Source organism: Panthera uncia, chromosome C2 (assembly GCF_023721935.1).
Source record: "Panthera uncia isolate 11264 chromosome C2, Puncia_PCG_1.0, whole genome shotgun sequence".
In the NCBI taxonomy this organism is placed as follows: domain Eukaryota; kingdom Metazoa; phylum Chordata; class Mammalia; order Carnivora; family Felidae; genus Panthera; species Panthera uncia.
Genome location: NC_064810.1, coordinates 18,290,183 through 18,307,705, shown reverse-complemented (window position 1 = coordinate 18,307,705; position 17,523 = coordinate 18,290,183). Strand labels below are relative to the sequence as shown.

Genomic DNA, 17,523 nt, shown 5'->3' with positions numbered 1-17,523 from the left:
GTTTCAGTCGGTCGACACTCACCGGACAGGAAACGTCTCGGAGGCGGTCTGCGACCGGACAGCTCTAGGTGAGACAGAAGCCAAACAGGAGGAGGAAGTGGAGGGTAAGTGCTTCCGGGTCCCTTGGCGAAGCCTCCGCCATCTTTCCTTCGCCTAACTTGACCTGCTGTCTTTTTCCCTCCTGGAATCCTTGTAGTGTACGCATGCGCACTTTGGTTGGCCTGTCCCCTAGTTCAGTCCTCCCGGACCCAAGTCAGCATCCTGTTCTTTGTGGTTGTTGAGGTGTATGGTTTTGCCCGGAAAGTGAGAATGTAAAACAAAGCGGATTGGGGCGTTGGGCATTCTTGTGCCTCGTGAGCATCCGTTGCCTCGGGCGTTCGTTTCGCGCAACCTGCTGGGAGTTGTAGTCCTGGACCCGGGGGTGCCTGGGAGGCGGGAGGGGGGTTGGAGTTTCTCAGCGCCGATTCCGCGGGAAAGGCCCAGGGGCCTTACACTTCGAGTCGCAGGAGCGGCGGGTCTTACTGGGAGAAGCGCTGCACGTGGAGCCCGCGCCCCTGCTGTTCTCAGCCGGCTCTGGAGCGCGGGTGGGGGCGACGGGGCCGATTCCGGAGCGGGTGAGTGCGGCCGCGGGGGAGGAAGGGAGCGCGGGCCCGCGCGGGCCGGCCTCGTTCCGGGGCCTTCTCACCCACAGCGGCCCCCCCGCGGCCGCCTCTGTGTTTTGTTTCCGCTGGTCCCCGGCGCTGTGACTCCCATTTCCGTTCGTGGAGACTTGAGGGAGCCGGGTGGGGAGGGGCGGGTGAGGCAGTGCGGGGAGCGGAGGGGAGGGGCGCGCGGCGCGGGGCCCAGGGAAGCCGCGCGCCCCCGGGCCCCGGGCTACCCGTGTCACCTTTCGCTGCTCTCTTCCCCTGCTGTCCCGTCCTCGCCAGTCCGCCGTCCGTGGCGGTCCGCAGTCGCCGAGGTCGGGACGAGACCCTGACGCCCCCGGGATTTCAGAGGAATGTTCTCAACCAGTCTCCTCGCCGACCCAGCGTTGCGCCAACACTTCAACTCCAGTTATCTTTCTAGAACTGCCCTACAATAGCATCAAAGCCATTTATTACTGTATATGATGTCCGTAGGGATCTATTTTAGAAATGGGGAAGTGAGAAAAGGGGGAAACAATGGGTTAATGTAGTTTGCCAACATTTTTAGTATTTCGTGTGCTAGAAGATAAGCCGTACGTGTTTGCAGTGTATTAGGGAATCCTGACTTGCTTTGGTTAACAGCCAAACAGTGCCTGATACTGCCTTGCAAGATGATGAGTAGTGATTTAGAAATACTGCCCACTTCATAGTTTCCACTAGTGAGTTTCACTAGCAGGAATTCTAGGTCTGACTCGTGGGAGGAGATTTAGAAAGGTTCCCGGGAGCAAAGAGCTGAGCAGTGATAACATTCCTAGGTCCTGTGTGATTTTAAGCTTAAGGAGAAACTGATCAACTCGTAAACAGCAACTTTAGGGGAACAACTTGTGTGTATCAGGATTTGACCCAGGCTTTCGAAGTTTTTTTTGTTTTTGTTTGTTTTTTTAGACATAGTCTGGCACTAGGTGGACTTAAGGCAATTTTACCTGAAATTGTATGCATGTCATGAGAGATACATAGTCTCGAAGTAACAAGGAGCTAGATGTTAAATTGAGATGAGTTATGAGAGCCGAGTTATGGGGAGGCTGACTACTAAATTAAAACTGTTGAGTTTACTCCCTCTCCAACTTCTGTTTGTAAAACTTCAAATCTGCATTCCTGGAAATTATGCAGTGAAAACCTCCCCAGGCGGGGGTGGGGGTGGGTGGTCACCAAGTGTTAGCCTTTCTCCATACTTGCTTTCTTACTCTCTACACACACAGATGCATGTGTTTTGTTTTTTCTTAACCGTTGACTTTATTTTTCAAAATGTCTTTTAATTTCCTCTGATACTTAAAAGTGTTTGTTAGTTTGGGGAAATGTGCTGTCATCCTTGCAGGTCCTGCCACACCATACTTCTATTTATTTTATCCTTTATTTATTTTCCTTTATTGGGCAAAATTTTCTTAAATTCTGTAAAGCAGCAATGCATTCCAATGAAGAAATACAATCCTCAAATTTATCTGTGACCCCGAAAGAGAATATGAAACATAACTGTATTTTTTAAAAAAATTTTTTTAATGTTTATTTTTGAGAGAGAGAGATACTGAGCACGAGCAGGGCAGGGGCAGAGAGAGGAAGACACAGAATCTGAAGCAGGCTCCAGGGTCCGAGCTGTCAGCACAGAGCCCGACGAATGGCCGGAACCCACAAACTGAGAGACCGTGACCCTAGCTGAAGTCGGACCCTTAACCGATTGAGCCACCTAAGTGTCCCATTCATAACTGTATTTTAAAGAAAACTAGCCTTTCTAGGAATTTTTTTTTTTAATTTTTTTTTTCAACGTTTTTAATTTATTTTTGGGACAGAGAGAGACAGAGCATGAACAGGGGAGGGGCAGAGAGAGAGGGAGACACAGAATCGGAAACAGGCTCCAGGCTCCGAGCCATCAGCCCAGAGCCTCGAACTCACAGACCGAGTGATCGTGACCTGGCTGAAGTCGGACGCTTAACCGACTGCGCCACCCAGGCGCCCCCTAGGAATTTTTGAAGTTAGTTTGTATCCATTTTGTGAAGTGTTCTGAACTCCAGGTTAGATTTAATCTAGGAGAAACAGGGTTTTGGGGGAAAGCCCTCATGGGGAGAGGCACCAAGTAATGCTCTCTTCCTCATTTTCTTAAGTATTGACATAAAATTGTGGAGAATTGGTTCCAGAAAAAGAGGTAAGCTCAAGCAGTGATATCAAAGATTTGGATCATTTCCCAAACCTCGCCACTGTTTCTCTAGCCTGGAGTGAGAGAGAAAGAGATCAATTCTGAGATCAATTCATGAGTAATGTGATTTTTTCCGAAAGCACATAAAGTGTGCTCATTTTTTGCCTTATTTGGCACCTTGTGGGCACTGATCTATAACTTTTTTGGAAGCTCACAGGATAAATGACTTTTAAACACCTCCCTGTTTTAGTGCTTGTTTTAAGTCCAACCACAGGTATCCCTGCTGTGAAGCCTGTAGGGCCATTTCTCAGCCTCTGGTTACTTCTTCATTTCTATTTTTCCATAGTTCCCAGAAATTTCACTTGTTTTCTAATTCTTTTGCCAAGTTGGCTAATGGAGAGGCTCATGGCTGGCTCAATTGGTAGAGCATGCGACTCTTGATCTCTAGGTCCTGAGTTCAACCCCCACGTTAGGTGTGGAGCCTCCTGATTAAAAAACTAATAATAAATAAATAAGTAAGTAATGGAGGTGAAAGTGAGCAATAAATGTAAGCCCTGAAAACAAAACGTAAGTGATCTTTTTAAGTGTTGTTCTGCTATAAACCTTATTCTTGCTTTTTCCTATATGGAACAGCCTTGTGATTGTGTGTGTAAACATTATTTTGTTGTTTCTCTGTGCTAATAAAGTTTCCTAGCATGTGCTGCTTTTTTACAATGGATACTCCTATTGGCTTCAGCTTCTGGCTATCAGCAACAAAGCTGCCCTGGACATCCTATTATCAATCCGTGTGAGAATATCTGTAGTGCTTATCTAAGGGCAGTATTACTGGGTCGTAAATATAAGCATACATACTTCAGTTGAGCAAGTGCTGCTAGATTTTTCTCCAGAACGGCTACACCTGTCCATACAGAGGTAGAGGATTTTCGTGTCCTCATGTCCCTACTATTTTCTGTAGTCAACATTCTAAGTTTTGCCATACATACACCAGCACATGGTATAAAGTGATAATTCTTTATTTTAAATTGCATTTTGGATGATTTGAATTTGAGCATTTCTTCATATCCTTCACCAGTTTTCTTTTCATGTGAATTTCCTTTTCTTAACATGCTTTGGTCTTCTGATTTTTCCTGATTTTTTTGTTATCAATTCAAAGAATTCATTTTCTAATATTCCAATTATTAGTCCCTTGTCACTTTTAAAAAAAAATTTTTTTTTTAACGTTTTTATTTATTTTTGAGAGAGACAGAGTGCGAGTGGGGGAGGGGCAGAGAGAGAGGGAATCACAGAATCCACAGCAGGCTCCAGGCTCCAAGCTGTCAGCACAGAGCCCAGTGCGGGGCTCGAACTCACAAACTGTGAGATCATGCCTGAGCCAAAGTTGGACACCCAACCGACAGAGCCACCCAGGTGCCCCAGCCCCTTGCCACTTTTGAACACTGGAAGTATATTTTCCTACTCTGTAGCCTGGCTGTTGAACATAAATCTTAATTTTTATGCAATCAAATCCATCAGTTTTTCACCTTATGGTTAATGTGTTTGGGATTTTATTTAAGAAATCGTTTCTATCCTTAGACTGCAAAACATTCCCCACCATTTTCTTCTATTAGCTTTATAGTTTTACCTTTTGTGTTTAAGCCTTTTAGACATCTGGAGTCAATTTTATATGATGTGTAATAGTCCTTATAGCATTTGCTTTTTCAACACATACTAATGGAATGCCTGCTAAGGGTGAGGCACTGTTCCCAGTACTGTACTTTGTATACGTATGTAAACAAATACTCTTGCCCTGGGAGCTTCAGTTATCCTATCAGGTAGGTGCCTACTGGCTCATCACCTATTTTGCTATAGTGCTCAGTTTGAATTCCACAATTTTATACATAGCATCAGTTACGGGGCAGGCTTTGTGGGGAGAACGGAAAACTTAATTAGTCCGAAGTCAACAAGAAAAGGCCTTAATCTTTAAACCATCCCAAACAAAAGTCACCTGGGGCCAAGTCAGTCTGCTGGGTGTACATGTTGTGTACCTATTCAAGTGGAGAACTCATCCCCTTATTCTTCCTTATAGGGCAGATGTGAGAGCAACCTTGATAATGTGGGGAAAATCAGATTATCTTACACCAGTCAGTCTAGATTTAGGTACTAGCTAGAGACTAACTTGTCAGAAAACCAGCCCCAGCTGTTAGAGATGGTGGGCCTGAAGGAGAGTTATACTCCTTCTAAAGTGGGAAAAAAGACCGTTTTCTTCTACTGTGTGACAAATTACTACACAGGTAGTGGCTTAAATATACCATCAATTACTTATATGCTGTTCTGGAAATCAAGTCTGAAATGGGTCTTTCTGGCCTAAAATCAGATGTGGGCAGAACTGTGTTTCTTCTAGAGATTTCAGGAGACAATGTGTTTCTTTTTTCATCTTCTAGAGGCTGCCTGTGTTTTTGGCTTGCGGCGCCTTGCCTCCATCATCAAAGCCAGTCAGTCATAACTGACCCCTGAGTCTTTCTCCCTTTGAATCATTCTGGATCTCTTCAGATTCCCTCTTCCATTTTTAAGGACTCTTGAGATTTTGTTGGGCCCAACTAGATAAGCCAGGATAATCTCTATTTTAAGATCAGCTGATTAGTAACCCTAATTCCCCTTTGCCATGTAACTTCATATAGTCACAGGTTTGGGGTTATTGTGCCTCTCACAGAGACTTTGGTCCCTTGAGAAGTTGAAACCTGGCAAAACTCTTTCTACCTCAAGAAGCTAGACAAAGTCCCTGGTCTAGACAAACCAATTTACGTTCCTGGAGTCACTTGGACAATATGGTCTTTGTGCTTTGATGATAATAGAATGGAGGAAGAAAGACAGTGAATACAGAAATTCATAATAAAGTATGTTAGGTGCTACAGACAACAAGACAGAAGAAAGGGGTATGGAGAAGGCCGATTACAGAATTAAATGGGGGTAGTCAGGGTATACCTCATTGGGAAAAGGAGATTTGAGCAGAGACATCAAAGAGGTGAGGGATTTAGCCCGGAGGACATGTGGGGGAAATAGGTGCCAGCCAGACAGAATAGCAGGAGCAAAGGCTGTAGCAGCAAGAATTGGAGCAGTAATGGGGTGGGGCTGGGGGTAGATCTGGTAGGGCCTTGCTGGCCACTGTGAAGTGTTTAGGTTCTACTGTGACTGGTATTGATCAAAGGAGTGCTACAGTTTAAAAAAAAAATTTTTTTTTAATGTTTATTTATTTTTGAGAGAGAGATAGAGCGTGACCAGAGAGAGGGAGACACAGAATCCAAAGCAGGCTCCAGGCTCTGAGCTGTCAGCACAGAGCTTGACGTGGGGCTCGAGCTCCTGAAACACGAGCTCATGACCTGAGCCGAAGTCGGACGCTCAACCGACTGAGCCACCCAGGCGCCCCAGGAGTGTACAGTTTAAAGACGATCACACTGGCTGTTGTACTGACTGAGAACGGACGGTAGTGAGAGCAAGGGCACAGGAAGGGGGAAACGTGTTAGCAGGGGTTGTGGCAGTATTCCAGCTTAGAGATGGTGGTGGTTCTCGTACTCGTGTGCATTTGCGATATAGAGCCTGTCTTTGAACAAACCACAGTTCAGTCCCACCTGGAAGAATATGGACTTAGGTTGTTACACCTAAAGTGTCTCGTGGAGCCACAAGCAGCTAAGCATCACTGACCTCTGGATAGTTGTCATGTGAGGACGTGCGCGCGCGCGCGTGTGTGTGTGTGTGTGTACTCATATATACTCAAAATAACATTGTCCTGTTGTGAAGATTCTAAAGCATTTGAATGCTTGTGCCCTGCACTCCATAAATTGTGGTTATTATTTGGAATGAATATTTAAATTCTTCATTTTGTCAAGTCTTCTAAGTGGGAGACTCTTGCAGATATTAGAATACCAGATTTAATGGACCATTTCCTTGTAAGTCAAAGACACTTAGAAGTGCCTTTTAGATATGATAGTAAACTTAGAAAACTACTCTGGACTGTATATGGAGTCCAAAGACAAATTCATTGATCTCCGGTGAGATAGTAACAGAACCTGGAACTTAACAGCATTAATACCTCAGAAATGGCCACAAAGAAGTATCAATATATATAGCTCTCTTATGCATTACTTAGCATTTTTAAAATTATAATGGTTTTGTATCAATGATAGTTTAAAGCAGCAGGTAATAATTTTACATGAGAGAAATAAAAATTGAAATTAGTGCTTTGTTTAAAATACATAAAAGCACGTCTAAAAAAATCTCAAGATTATAACATATAATCAGGACAATAATGTGCCTATCTATAATGATTTGCTATTTTATTTTGCTATTTTAGAATGCTGTACTGACCTTTATAAGACCTGTAATTTGTAACACAAATGCTAGCTGTAATGAACTTTAATCTACACTCTGTCATTATAATGCTTTGCTGTAAGTTCTGCTACTAATGTATAGCTTTTAGCTGAACAACTATGGTTCATCTCCATGTTAATTTTTAGGGTACAGGTTTGAATCTGTTATTAAGACTGAGTTGCTATAATAGAATTGACAAACCTTTCACTTGATATTGAAGTAACTTGGATGAGTTTATTGACCAAGAGTTTGGGCCAGAAAACATCCCAATAAATACAGTGGAATGATGAAGTCATGTCAGGTTAATATAAATAATCGTTGTGGATTTTCTTTTATGTGCGAAGATTACTTCCTCCTCTTCTGCTTACCCTCTGCTTTTATTTAAATTGGATTTCTGCTTTTTGTGTAGCATTTCTGCCTTAACTCTTGCAGGACTGACCTATTGAAATACTCTAACCATGACTAAAAGAGAAGCAGAGGAGCTGATAGAAATTGAGATTGATGGGACAGAGAAACCAGAGTGCACAGAAGAAAGGTTGGTATTTTCTGAATTTACTACTTTTTATAATTCTCAGCATACCTACTTAAAAATCAAGCCATAGTTTTTGGTGGGGAGAGGCTTTTTTTTCCCAAATGACCTTAGCATTTTGGGGAGATAATGTATTGCTTTTTTACCTTTGACTTAATGGCTTTGTAGCTGGGAGGGAGAGACAGTTTTAAACTAAAGTTAGTAATAAATATAGCTGATAATGGGTCCCTACTTTTCTCTGTAAAGCAGATGACATAATACATTGAAAGTAAAAGGAATTGAAGAGTAGAGGACTTCTGTGGAATAAAAAGGTTTAGAACAATTCTGTATTGAATGGACAGAATTACTAAGGTTGACAAGGATGCTGAGCATTGAGAGTAGAGCTGAAATTTAAAACTTAAATTTTTAATAGAGCTTTCCAGCATGTTTGATTATGCTATTTTCTCTTCCTTTAATTATCAGATACGTGTGTGTGTATATGTACATTTGTTTATGTCACAAATTACCCCAAGACTTAGCTACTTGAAACGTGCAGCATTTATTATTGCAGGTTCTCAGAGTCAAGAACCTGGAAGCAATTTAGCTGGATGGTTCTGGCTCAGGGTATTTCATGACCTTATAGTTAAGCTGTCTGTCACTCTGGGCCACTGTCATCTGAAAAGTTGACTGGGGCGAGCATATTTGCTTCCAAGATCACTCATGTGGCATGTGGCAGGACCACTCACTTCCTGACCCACGTGGGCTTTCTCTGTGGCTACTCATGACGTGGAAGCTGGCTCCCCCTAAAATAAATGGTCTGCCAAAACCATAAGAGACTCTTAAATACAGAGAGCAAACAGAGGGTTACTGGAGGGTTGTGGGAGGGGGGATGGGCTAAATGAGTAAGGGGCATTAAGGAATCTACTCCTGAAATCATTGTTGCACTATATGCTAACTACTTGGATGTAAATTAAAAAAACCACAAATGGTCTGACATAGTGCTTTCCAAGATAGACATTGTAGTCTCTTTCTAAATTACCTAAGAGGTGATATATCACTTCTGTCTTAGTCTTTTGGTCACACAGTCCAACCTCCAAACAGTGTGGAAGGTAACTACTAAAAGGTAGATTATTAGGAGGTGAGTGAGGATCATTTGGGCTCTTGGAGCCTGACTTGCGTATATTTATGTTTATGTAACACACACAAATGGCCCACATAACCTAAAGTGTTTACTGTTTGGCCCTTTATAGAAAATCTCTGCAGATGTCTCTTGTAAGAAATTGATAGCTACTACATTGACCAGGGGAGTAGCTGTAAAGGAGCAGTTATTGCTATGAAGCTGTCGTCTGTACATTGTTGTTGTGCAGGAATTTAGGTCCAGGGATATGAGAACATTCTCAGTTTTTCAAGAGAAACTCAGTTTTGCATGAAACTTTCCAAAGTTTAAGTAGTATCAACAAAATATTTAAAAATTTTTTAAATGTTGAGCTCACATAAAGTGGGTCTTTAAAATCTGTCTTAAAGTGACATTTCTTTTAAAGAATGATTGTTACAGAAAAAGGAAAAGATAGCCTATTGTGCTATAGCTAAGGAATTTGTTAGAAATACTTGGCCAAAAGACCCAATTGTTTTACCTTAATAAAAATAATAGTAATAGTTCACTAGTATTTAAAAATAATCTTTGTTTTTAATCATGAGTGTTCTATTATGAACTTTTGTTAAAGTTTTAGAAGAAATTCGGGTTATGTACACTAGTAAGTGATATTTAGGAATATCATGCATATATCACATTATACTTGGAATTTATGTGAAAATGGAACTGGACAAATTTTTAAATACATGATGCAAATAAGATTCAAATCATATTAAACATGCTGTGAAACTTCGTTGAACTCCAGATTCACTAATTTAGCAGATATTATTTGACGTGTGTCTTCTATTCGACACCATATAAGGATTTCAAAAAGTATGTAGAATTGTTTGCCAAGATTTTACTCTCATGGAACTTATGATTTCATAAAATTCAAAGTATGAAATAACAATACGGAGGAGCCTCAGAAAGCTTTAAATCAGGAATGTAATTTTTTTAATGTGGAATTATGCTGATTATAACCAGTAGTTCTCAGTTAAGTTAAATCAGAAGTATTTTATGTAACTTAACATTTTTGAGCCTTATTATTTACATTTATGTTGGGAAAGGAAATTGACTAGTAGAGATGGCATACAAATTTTAAGGAGACTTTTACCTTCCATTCTGGGCCTAAAATTTTTCAAAATGACTTGAAAATGTAACATAATGCAAACATTTCCCTGTAAATATTGTATATGTAGTATTTCTATATGTATACACACATATGGACATTTATATACCTAGAGAGATACGTCTGCAAGACTGTATCTTCACATTTCAAGCTCACATTTCTCTGCAATTCAGTATTCAATTTGGCAACACTAGTTGGTGACAGGCCTACCACTGAATGGTGTCTATGCAGAAATGAGTTTCAAAGACCAGAAATGTGTTTTGATATTGAGTTTTGGTTTGAGCGTATTGTTACTTTAATATCCAGGGTAAAAATGTTAACAATTATGTCCTTTAACATTTAGCATTGTAGAACAAACCTACACTCCGGCTGAATGTGTAAGCCAGGCTATAGACATCAATGAGCCAATAGGCAATTTAAAGAAACTGCTAGAACCAAGACTACAGTGTTCTTTGGATGCTCATGAAATTTGCCTGCAAGATATCCAGGTAAAAAAAAAGTTTTGGGTTTTTTTTTTTTTTTTTAGGTTTATGTTTCAGCATTTAAGTCTGCATTAGAATTTTTTTTTTTTAAGTAATCGTTACACCCAAGGTGGGGCTCAAACTTAGAACCCCCAGATCAATAGTTGCATGATCTACCAACTTGAGCCAGCCAGGCGTCCCAGAAATGTTTTCTTGTTAGCCTTTTATCTGTACAGCTATAGTCATTATAACTAAATTTGACCTGTTTTACAAAATTTAAGCATTTAGGAGTAAAAGTTATTCCAGCAAAATTCTCTCCATTCAAAATTACATTTAAAAGATTGAGTACTAAACGAAACATTTGCTTTTTACTTTCACAAATATAAAATAAGTTCAAATACATATGAATCAAAGCCTAAACATAAAGTAGTGAGAAGCACATTGACGTTGGAACCTGCAGTGTGCCCTCCTCACATCCTGTTTGTAACTAGCTTTTAGCTTCTTTGTGCATTAGTTTCCTTATCTTCAAAAAGAAAAAAATTGCCTAAATGATTTTTATATTCCCTTCCATATTTATTTGCTCCAGCAATGAATTTCAGATAAGAACTTAAGTACCAGTGTATATATTTCTTAGAGTTTATTGCAATAGGATTTTACCTGTGGTAGTATTTTAACAGTATATTATGTTTTCAGCATATTCATAGTCGTATTTTATGGTATTCTTTCAAGAAAGGTAGTATTTTCATGTGTAAAAGGTAGTGGCTTAGATAGAATTGCTCAAATAGTTTCTCTAGACCTTCCTTGAATATAAGAGTAAGTATTAGAGTTTTATACTGTTTTTGTATGCTAATTTATATGAATACAAATGGTGTCCTTTTTGGGATTATTTGGTTTGTTTAATCTCTTCTCCCCTTTGTTTGCCTTATGACGTAGGTACTCCATGTGTTGTAGGACCTTTACCTTAGTTTTTTAGAAATTCAAATCATCGTATGTCTATTTTTTTTTTTTTTTAAGTTTATTATTTTGAGAGAGAGTGCGCGGGAGGGGAAGAGAGAGAGAATGCCAAACAGGCTCTGCATTGTCAGTGCAGAGCCCGATGTGGGGCTCAAACTCATGAACCGTAGGATCATGACCTGAACTGAAACCAAGAATCTGATGCTCCACCATCTGAGCCACCCAGGCACCCCTGTCTATTATTTTTAAATAATATTTTGATGTAGAATAAGTTGAAATGTTTAGATGAAATTTGTGCATTTCACTTGCCACTCAACCATACTTTTATCTTTTCCTTTCAGTAAATCTAGTGAATGTTGAAAGGGACAAGGATCTTGCTCTTCTAGAATTAGAGAATGTATGTGAGTCTAATGATATTAGAATTTTTGACATTTAAATCTTTTCTTCTCTTGGAGAGAATAAATTAGCACAGTCTTTTTGGAAGGTAGTCTGGCATTTAGTGTCTACTAATATTGAATGTGAAATACCTAGTAGCTCACCTCAATAAATTGTTCTTACAGAAATCCTCACCTAGGTGAACAGTTATACATCTGAGATATTCATTGCATTGTTGTGCAGAAACTGAAAATAACTCAAATGTTCCAAAAACGGACTTAGATAAATAACTTCTGTAGATTGGCATTTAAGACAGCCATTAAAAATTGGTGAAATGGAACTGTATGGGCAGTTTACCTTGAATGAAAACATAATTGCAGGGGTGTCTGGGTGGCTCAGTCGGTTAGTCACCCAACTCTTGATTTTGGCTCAGGTCGTGATCTCGCAGTTGTGGAAGATCATGGGATTGAACCTCACTTCGGGCTCTGTGCCGACAGCATGGAGCCTGCTTGGGATTCTCTTTTTCTTCTCTCTCTGCCTCTCCCCTATTCTTGGTGTCTCTGTGTCAATTTATAACAATTTATTGAGGTGAGCTACTAGGTATTTCACATTCAATATTAGTAGACACTAAATACCAGATTACCTTCCAAAAAGACTGTACTAATTTATTCTCTCTCCAAGAGAAGACTTAAACGTCAAAAATGTCTCTCTCAAAATAAATAAACTTTAAAAAATAATAATTGCAGGACACTGCTACATTATATCATTTAACATTCATATCAGTTTTTGAAATCAGCATTTTTTTTTTTTTTTTTTTTTTAAATTTTAGAGAGAGCAGGAGTAAGGAGAGGGACAGAGTTGGGGAGAGAGAGAACCTTAAGCAAGCTCCATACTAAACATGGAACCCATCACAGGTGTCGATCCCATGACCCTAGGATCATGACCTGAGTCGAAATCAAGCATCAGATGTTCAACCAACTAGCCATCTAGTAGCCCCCAAATCAGCATATTCTTAATTACATTCTACAGATGTAGAAACTGAAATTTAAAGAAGTTAAAAATTTGCCCAATGCATAGCTACAAAGAGGTACATTGGAATTTGAACACAGGCCTATGTGACTCCAAACTCTACTTGTTTAAGGCAGACTTTTAAAAAAGTTTGTATTAACTTAGTGTCACTGGGCTTTACCTCTAAAATAAAGGGGAATCTGGACTTGATCTCTTGTCTTTCAGCTCTAACATTTATTGTTTTTTTTTTAATCATACCTGACCTAACCAAAATGAAAGTATTACCTGCAAAGTACCCAAAGTATCAGAAGTTCTCAGTAAATATTAGTTGAATAATATTGGAAATATGCATCATTCGTAGTATCACAGAATTCAGAGCTACCGTAGTATCTAAAGCCTTTTGCAGTCCTCCCTGTCTCCCTTTCTCTCTTAAAAAGAATGTGAGGATAGCAGCTTCTCATCTTCATAACAATTAACCACATGCATCTGGAGTCAGAATGCTTGCTGCTTGTGGTGATGCTTTTGTATTTTCAGATGAATGTCGACTTGAAGGCTGATGGGGAGTGGCAGAGTTGTGCTCCTTTGAGGAGTATGTGAACTAGCTAGGATATATAGTACTGTGTGAGAGTTCACTGTCAGAGTTCCACATGCTGTAGCTTCTGCTGGATCATACCCGTGCCTACCGCAGAGAGGAGGAATCTGGGTATCGGGAGAGTTTTTAACAGAGCATTAAGCAGAGAGACTTCTTTTAAGGAGTGAAACTACCGTGTTTGACCTGTCTTTCTGCAGGGTTATACAGAGTGTTTTGTCTGTGTTCGCATTTAGACCTAAAGTCATTTAAGATTTTAGGTTTTATTTGTATGACTGCTTTTTTAATATTAGAAAATGTGTTTGTACCATGACTACAGCATTGACTGAATTCTTGGGAAGGGGAATGGGAGGAGCTTTGTGCCTCCAGCTGCGTGGAATGCAGACACACAGATGTATACATTATTCAAGATAATTATAGTGAGTGCTAGTGTGCTTTTAAAATGGTGACAGAATGTCTGGAAGACAGAACCTTACATTTTGTCATCAATTTCCCATTGTGTGAAATGCATTGACTGTTAGGCGAGGTGAAGGATAAAAGCACTAATACTGAAAGGATATAGACTTATTGTGGAAGATACCAAAGCTAGGTCAGGTGTGAGCTCATAAGTCCTTTAACTTTATTAACTGTATTGCCAGAGATTTAGAGTTAACCTTGATCTTAATTGTGTGGCATTGGTAATTCAGGGGACTTGGCAAAAATTATGTTAATAGATTTATATAAATCTCCCCACTAATTAAACACCCTTCTTTATTTATGACAGGAAAATTGCATTATCTTCTACTTTAAATATATATGCAGAATAAACAGTAATAATGCCTTTTGACATTATTTAAAATCCTAAACTCCAGAGCTAGAGAAAACCACCACCTCAAATACATTTGGTTAATTTATGTTGTCTTTAATTACTACCATGGTGGTTAAAATATTTTTAATTTCGACAAAGAATTAAGTGATATGACAACTTGGATAATTAGATGTGTTCTTATAATCCCATTAGTATGCCTCAGTAATTAAGTCCTGTTTGGTGCATCCATTTATATTAAACCAGATGACTGAACTAAAATTTGCCTTTATCATTTTCCCATGTTTAGCTGGACCCAGAACGAAGTTTGTTTGACCAAGGAGTAAAGACAGATGGAACTGTACAACTTAGTGTACAGGTAATTTCTTACCAAGGTAAGCTGCTTTTAATGTTGTTACTTTAAAGTCTAGTTTGTGTTTTTTTTAAATATGAGAGAACTCAGTTTTACAAGTTTGAGGTGTTTTACGTGGTTGTCTGAATTACTTTATGTGATGTTATAGTCACATATTCCTGTCTTTGGTTTAATTATTATATCTGTCAGGGTGAAGTAGATAGTATAACATATTCTACTAGTTTACTCAGAGAAGAATGTATTGTAAAGTAGAGAAAGGTGGAAATACACGTTCTGGTTGATTTTCTCAGAACAGTTTAGCCACATTGCAGAACTGGATTGCCGAAGAAGCTGTTGCCCTGCCATGATCTGGAAAATGCCAGATCTAAAAGCCACCACTATAGCTGTCAACTTAGAACCATGCTGCCCCCACAGTGATCCACATTAGCCAAAAACATGGATGTCATGTGCCTTGTCCCTTCTTTACTCATTTCCTAACAGCAGGCTTATGCCAGTGATTCTACAACCTGAATCCCAACTGGAACCGTAGCTCCAAGGAAATCTAGTCTCTACAGTTTAGCACAGAGAGAGGAATTTGCAAAAGATATAGAGTGACTCAGTCACCTATATCCAACCCAGTATTTTACTAATCTTGTTTAAGTACAAAAGTTAGAAAAGTAGGAAACCATTTTGGGTAGGTTGAATTTTGGTTTTTAAAAATGTGGCTTGTTGGGAGTTCTGACCACAGTTTTAGACTAATTTAAATGTTTGAACATAATGTATTGCTTATAATCGCATTTCACAAATCAAAGTATTCTCAAACTATGAAAATGGTAGCTATCTCCTGATCTACAATTTCCCCCAGAATGACCATCGTTGGCAATAAGAAAGAAATTCTTTGTTTTCTTCTTTTTTTTATTTTTAACTTGTTTTATTTTTTATTTTTTAAAATTTACATCCAAATTAGTTAGCATATAGTGAAGCAATGATTTCAAGAGTAAATTCCTTAATGCCCCCTACCCATTTAACCCATCCCCCCTCCCACAACCCCTCCAGCAATGCTCAGTTTGTTCTCCATATTTATGAGTCTCTTCTGTTTTGTCCCCCTCCCTGTTTTTATATGATTTTTGTTTCCCTTCCCTTATGTTCATCTGTTTTGTTTCTTAAAGTCTTCATATGAGTGAAGTCATATGATTTTTGTCTTTCTCTGACTGACTAATTTCACTTAGTATAATACCCTCTGGTTCCATCCACGTAGTTGCAAATGGTAAGAATTCATTCTTTTTGATTGCCAAGTAATACTCCATTTGTGTGTGTGTGTGTGTGTGTGTGTGTGTGTGTGTGTGTGTGTATCACATCTTCTTTATCCATTCATCCATCGATGGACATTTGGGCTCTTTCCATATTTTGGCTATTGTTGATAGTGCTGCTATAAACAAGGGGGTGCATGTGTCCCTTCAAAACAGCACACCTGTATCCCTTGGATAAATGCCTAGTAGTGCAATTGCTGGGTAGTAGGGTAGTTCTATTTTTATTTTTCTGAAGAACCTCCATACTGTTTTCCAGAGTGGCTGCACCAGCTTGCATTCCCAAAAATTCTTTGTTTTCTTTAAAAGCCTAGTGACTTCTTGCAAGCGTAGGGAGAGTTGACTTGATGAAATTTGAATGGAGGATTAGAGATTAATTTTAGGAAATTTTTTTTCAAAAATTCTAGTTCTTTTTCTCATGTATATTTGAAAACTGACTTATCTTTGTATCAGAAAATGAATGATAAGCAATACAGTTTATTATAGAGTTGGTTTTCAAAGAGGTTTCAAGGTTTTCAACTTTAAAGTTGACTTTCGTTTTTTCTTTCAAATATACTTTGATTAAATTTGATATAGATTGTAACAGACGCAATGACCAAACAGTAGCTGTTAAGTAATATGATAGTTTCTTAGAGCTGTCATCATAACAGAAGTATCTGAGATGATTTTATAAAGGCCTAGTTTATTCTGTTTTGAATATCTTAAGAATTTGGGGTATTTTTTTTTCATTCAATTGAAAATGGAAATCAGAAGTTAATAATGTGTATTTAGCAAACTCAGTGCCAATTCATTTTTAACACATGTACTTTGACCCTTGAAAAGAAGAGCAGTCAGGGGCGCCTGGGTGGCTCAGTCAGTTAAGCGTCCGACTTCAGCTCAGGTCATGATCTCACGGTTTGTGAGTTCGAGTCCCGCATCGGGCTCTTTGCTGACGGCTCAGAGTCTACAGCCTGCTTTGGATTCTGTGTCTCCCTCTCTGCCCCTCCCATGCTTGTGCTCTGTCTCTCTCTCTCTCTCTCAAAAATAAACATAAAAAAAAATTTAAAAGAAAATCAGTCAGTAAATAATCTTAATTTGCTTAGAAGGACTTCTACAAATTCCGCAGGTGAGTAGCTACTCCTTTATATTCTCCCTAGTCTAGTTTCTATTTTCTAATCCATATTGGTACTTTTTCTTTCTAATAAATGTTTATAAGTAGCTGTGCGTGTGGTGGTAGTAGTGGTGGTGGTGATGGTGTTAAATTATCTTAGACTTAGTAGGAAAGTTGCAGGGGTGCCTGGGTGGCTCAGTCAGGTAAGCGCTAGATTTCAGCTGAGATCGAGCCCCACGTAGGGCTCTGTGCTGTCAGCTCAGAGCCTGGAGCCTGCTTTCGGATTCTGTGTGTCCCTCTCTCTTGCCCCTCCCCCGCTCCTCCCTCCCTGCCCCTCTCTCTCTCTCTCTCTCTTGAAAATAAACATTAAAAAAAAAACAAAAAACAAAAATGTTACAAGAGGAGTAAAAGAATTCCTGGATGTCCTTTACCTAGATTCCCCAAATGTTAACTTTTATTTCATTTGCTTTGTTCTCCGTCTACCTGTCCCCTTGTTATCTTTTTTGCCCTGTTTAAGAATAAGTTGCAGGGGGTGCCTGGGTGGCTCAGTCAGTTAAGCATCCAACTTCAGCTTAAGTCTGGTCTCACAGCTCATGGGTTTAAGCCCCATGTCAGGCTCTGTGCTGACATCTCAGAGCGTGGAGGCTGCTTCGGATTCTGTGTTGCCCTCTCTCTGTGC

The 17,523-nt window shown here is 39.5% G+C and overlaps 1 protein-coding gene across 3 annotated transcripts in view; it reads left to right on the top strand.

The window, feature by feature from the left end:
- Positions 1-9: 9 nt before the first annotated feature.
- Positions 10-17,523, top strand: part of GABPA (GA binding protein transcription factor subunit alpha) — a 40,391-nt gene continuing 22,877 nt past the window's right edge. Inside the window, exons 1-4 of one of the 3 annotated variants that reach the window (XM_049629311.1) lie at positions 10-104; positions 7,588-7,690; positions 10,268-10,412; positions 14,406-14,490. In XM_049629311.1, the coding sequence (XP_049485268.1) occupies positions 7,614-7,690; positions 10,268-10,412; positions 14,406-14,490 (307 nt within the window). In that variant the 5' untranslated portion in view covers positions 10-104; positions 7,588-7,613. Of the gene's footprint in view, positions 615-2,640; positions 4,623-7,587; positions 7,691-10,267; positions 10,413-14,405; positions 14,491-17,523 lie in introns of those variants that run through there. The other 2 variants (XM_049629310.1, XM_049629312.1) reach the window with 2 other exon arrangements.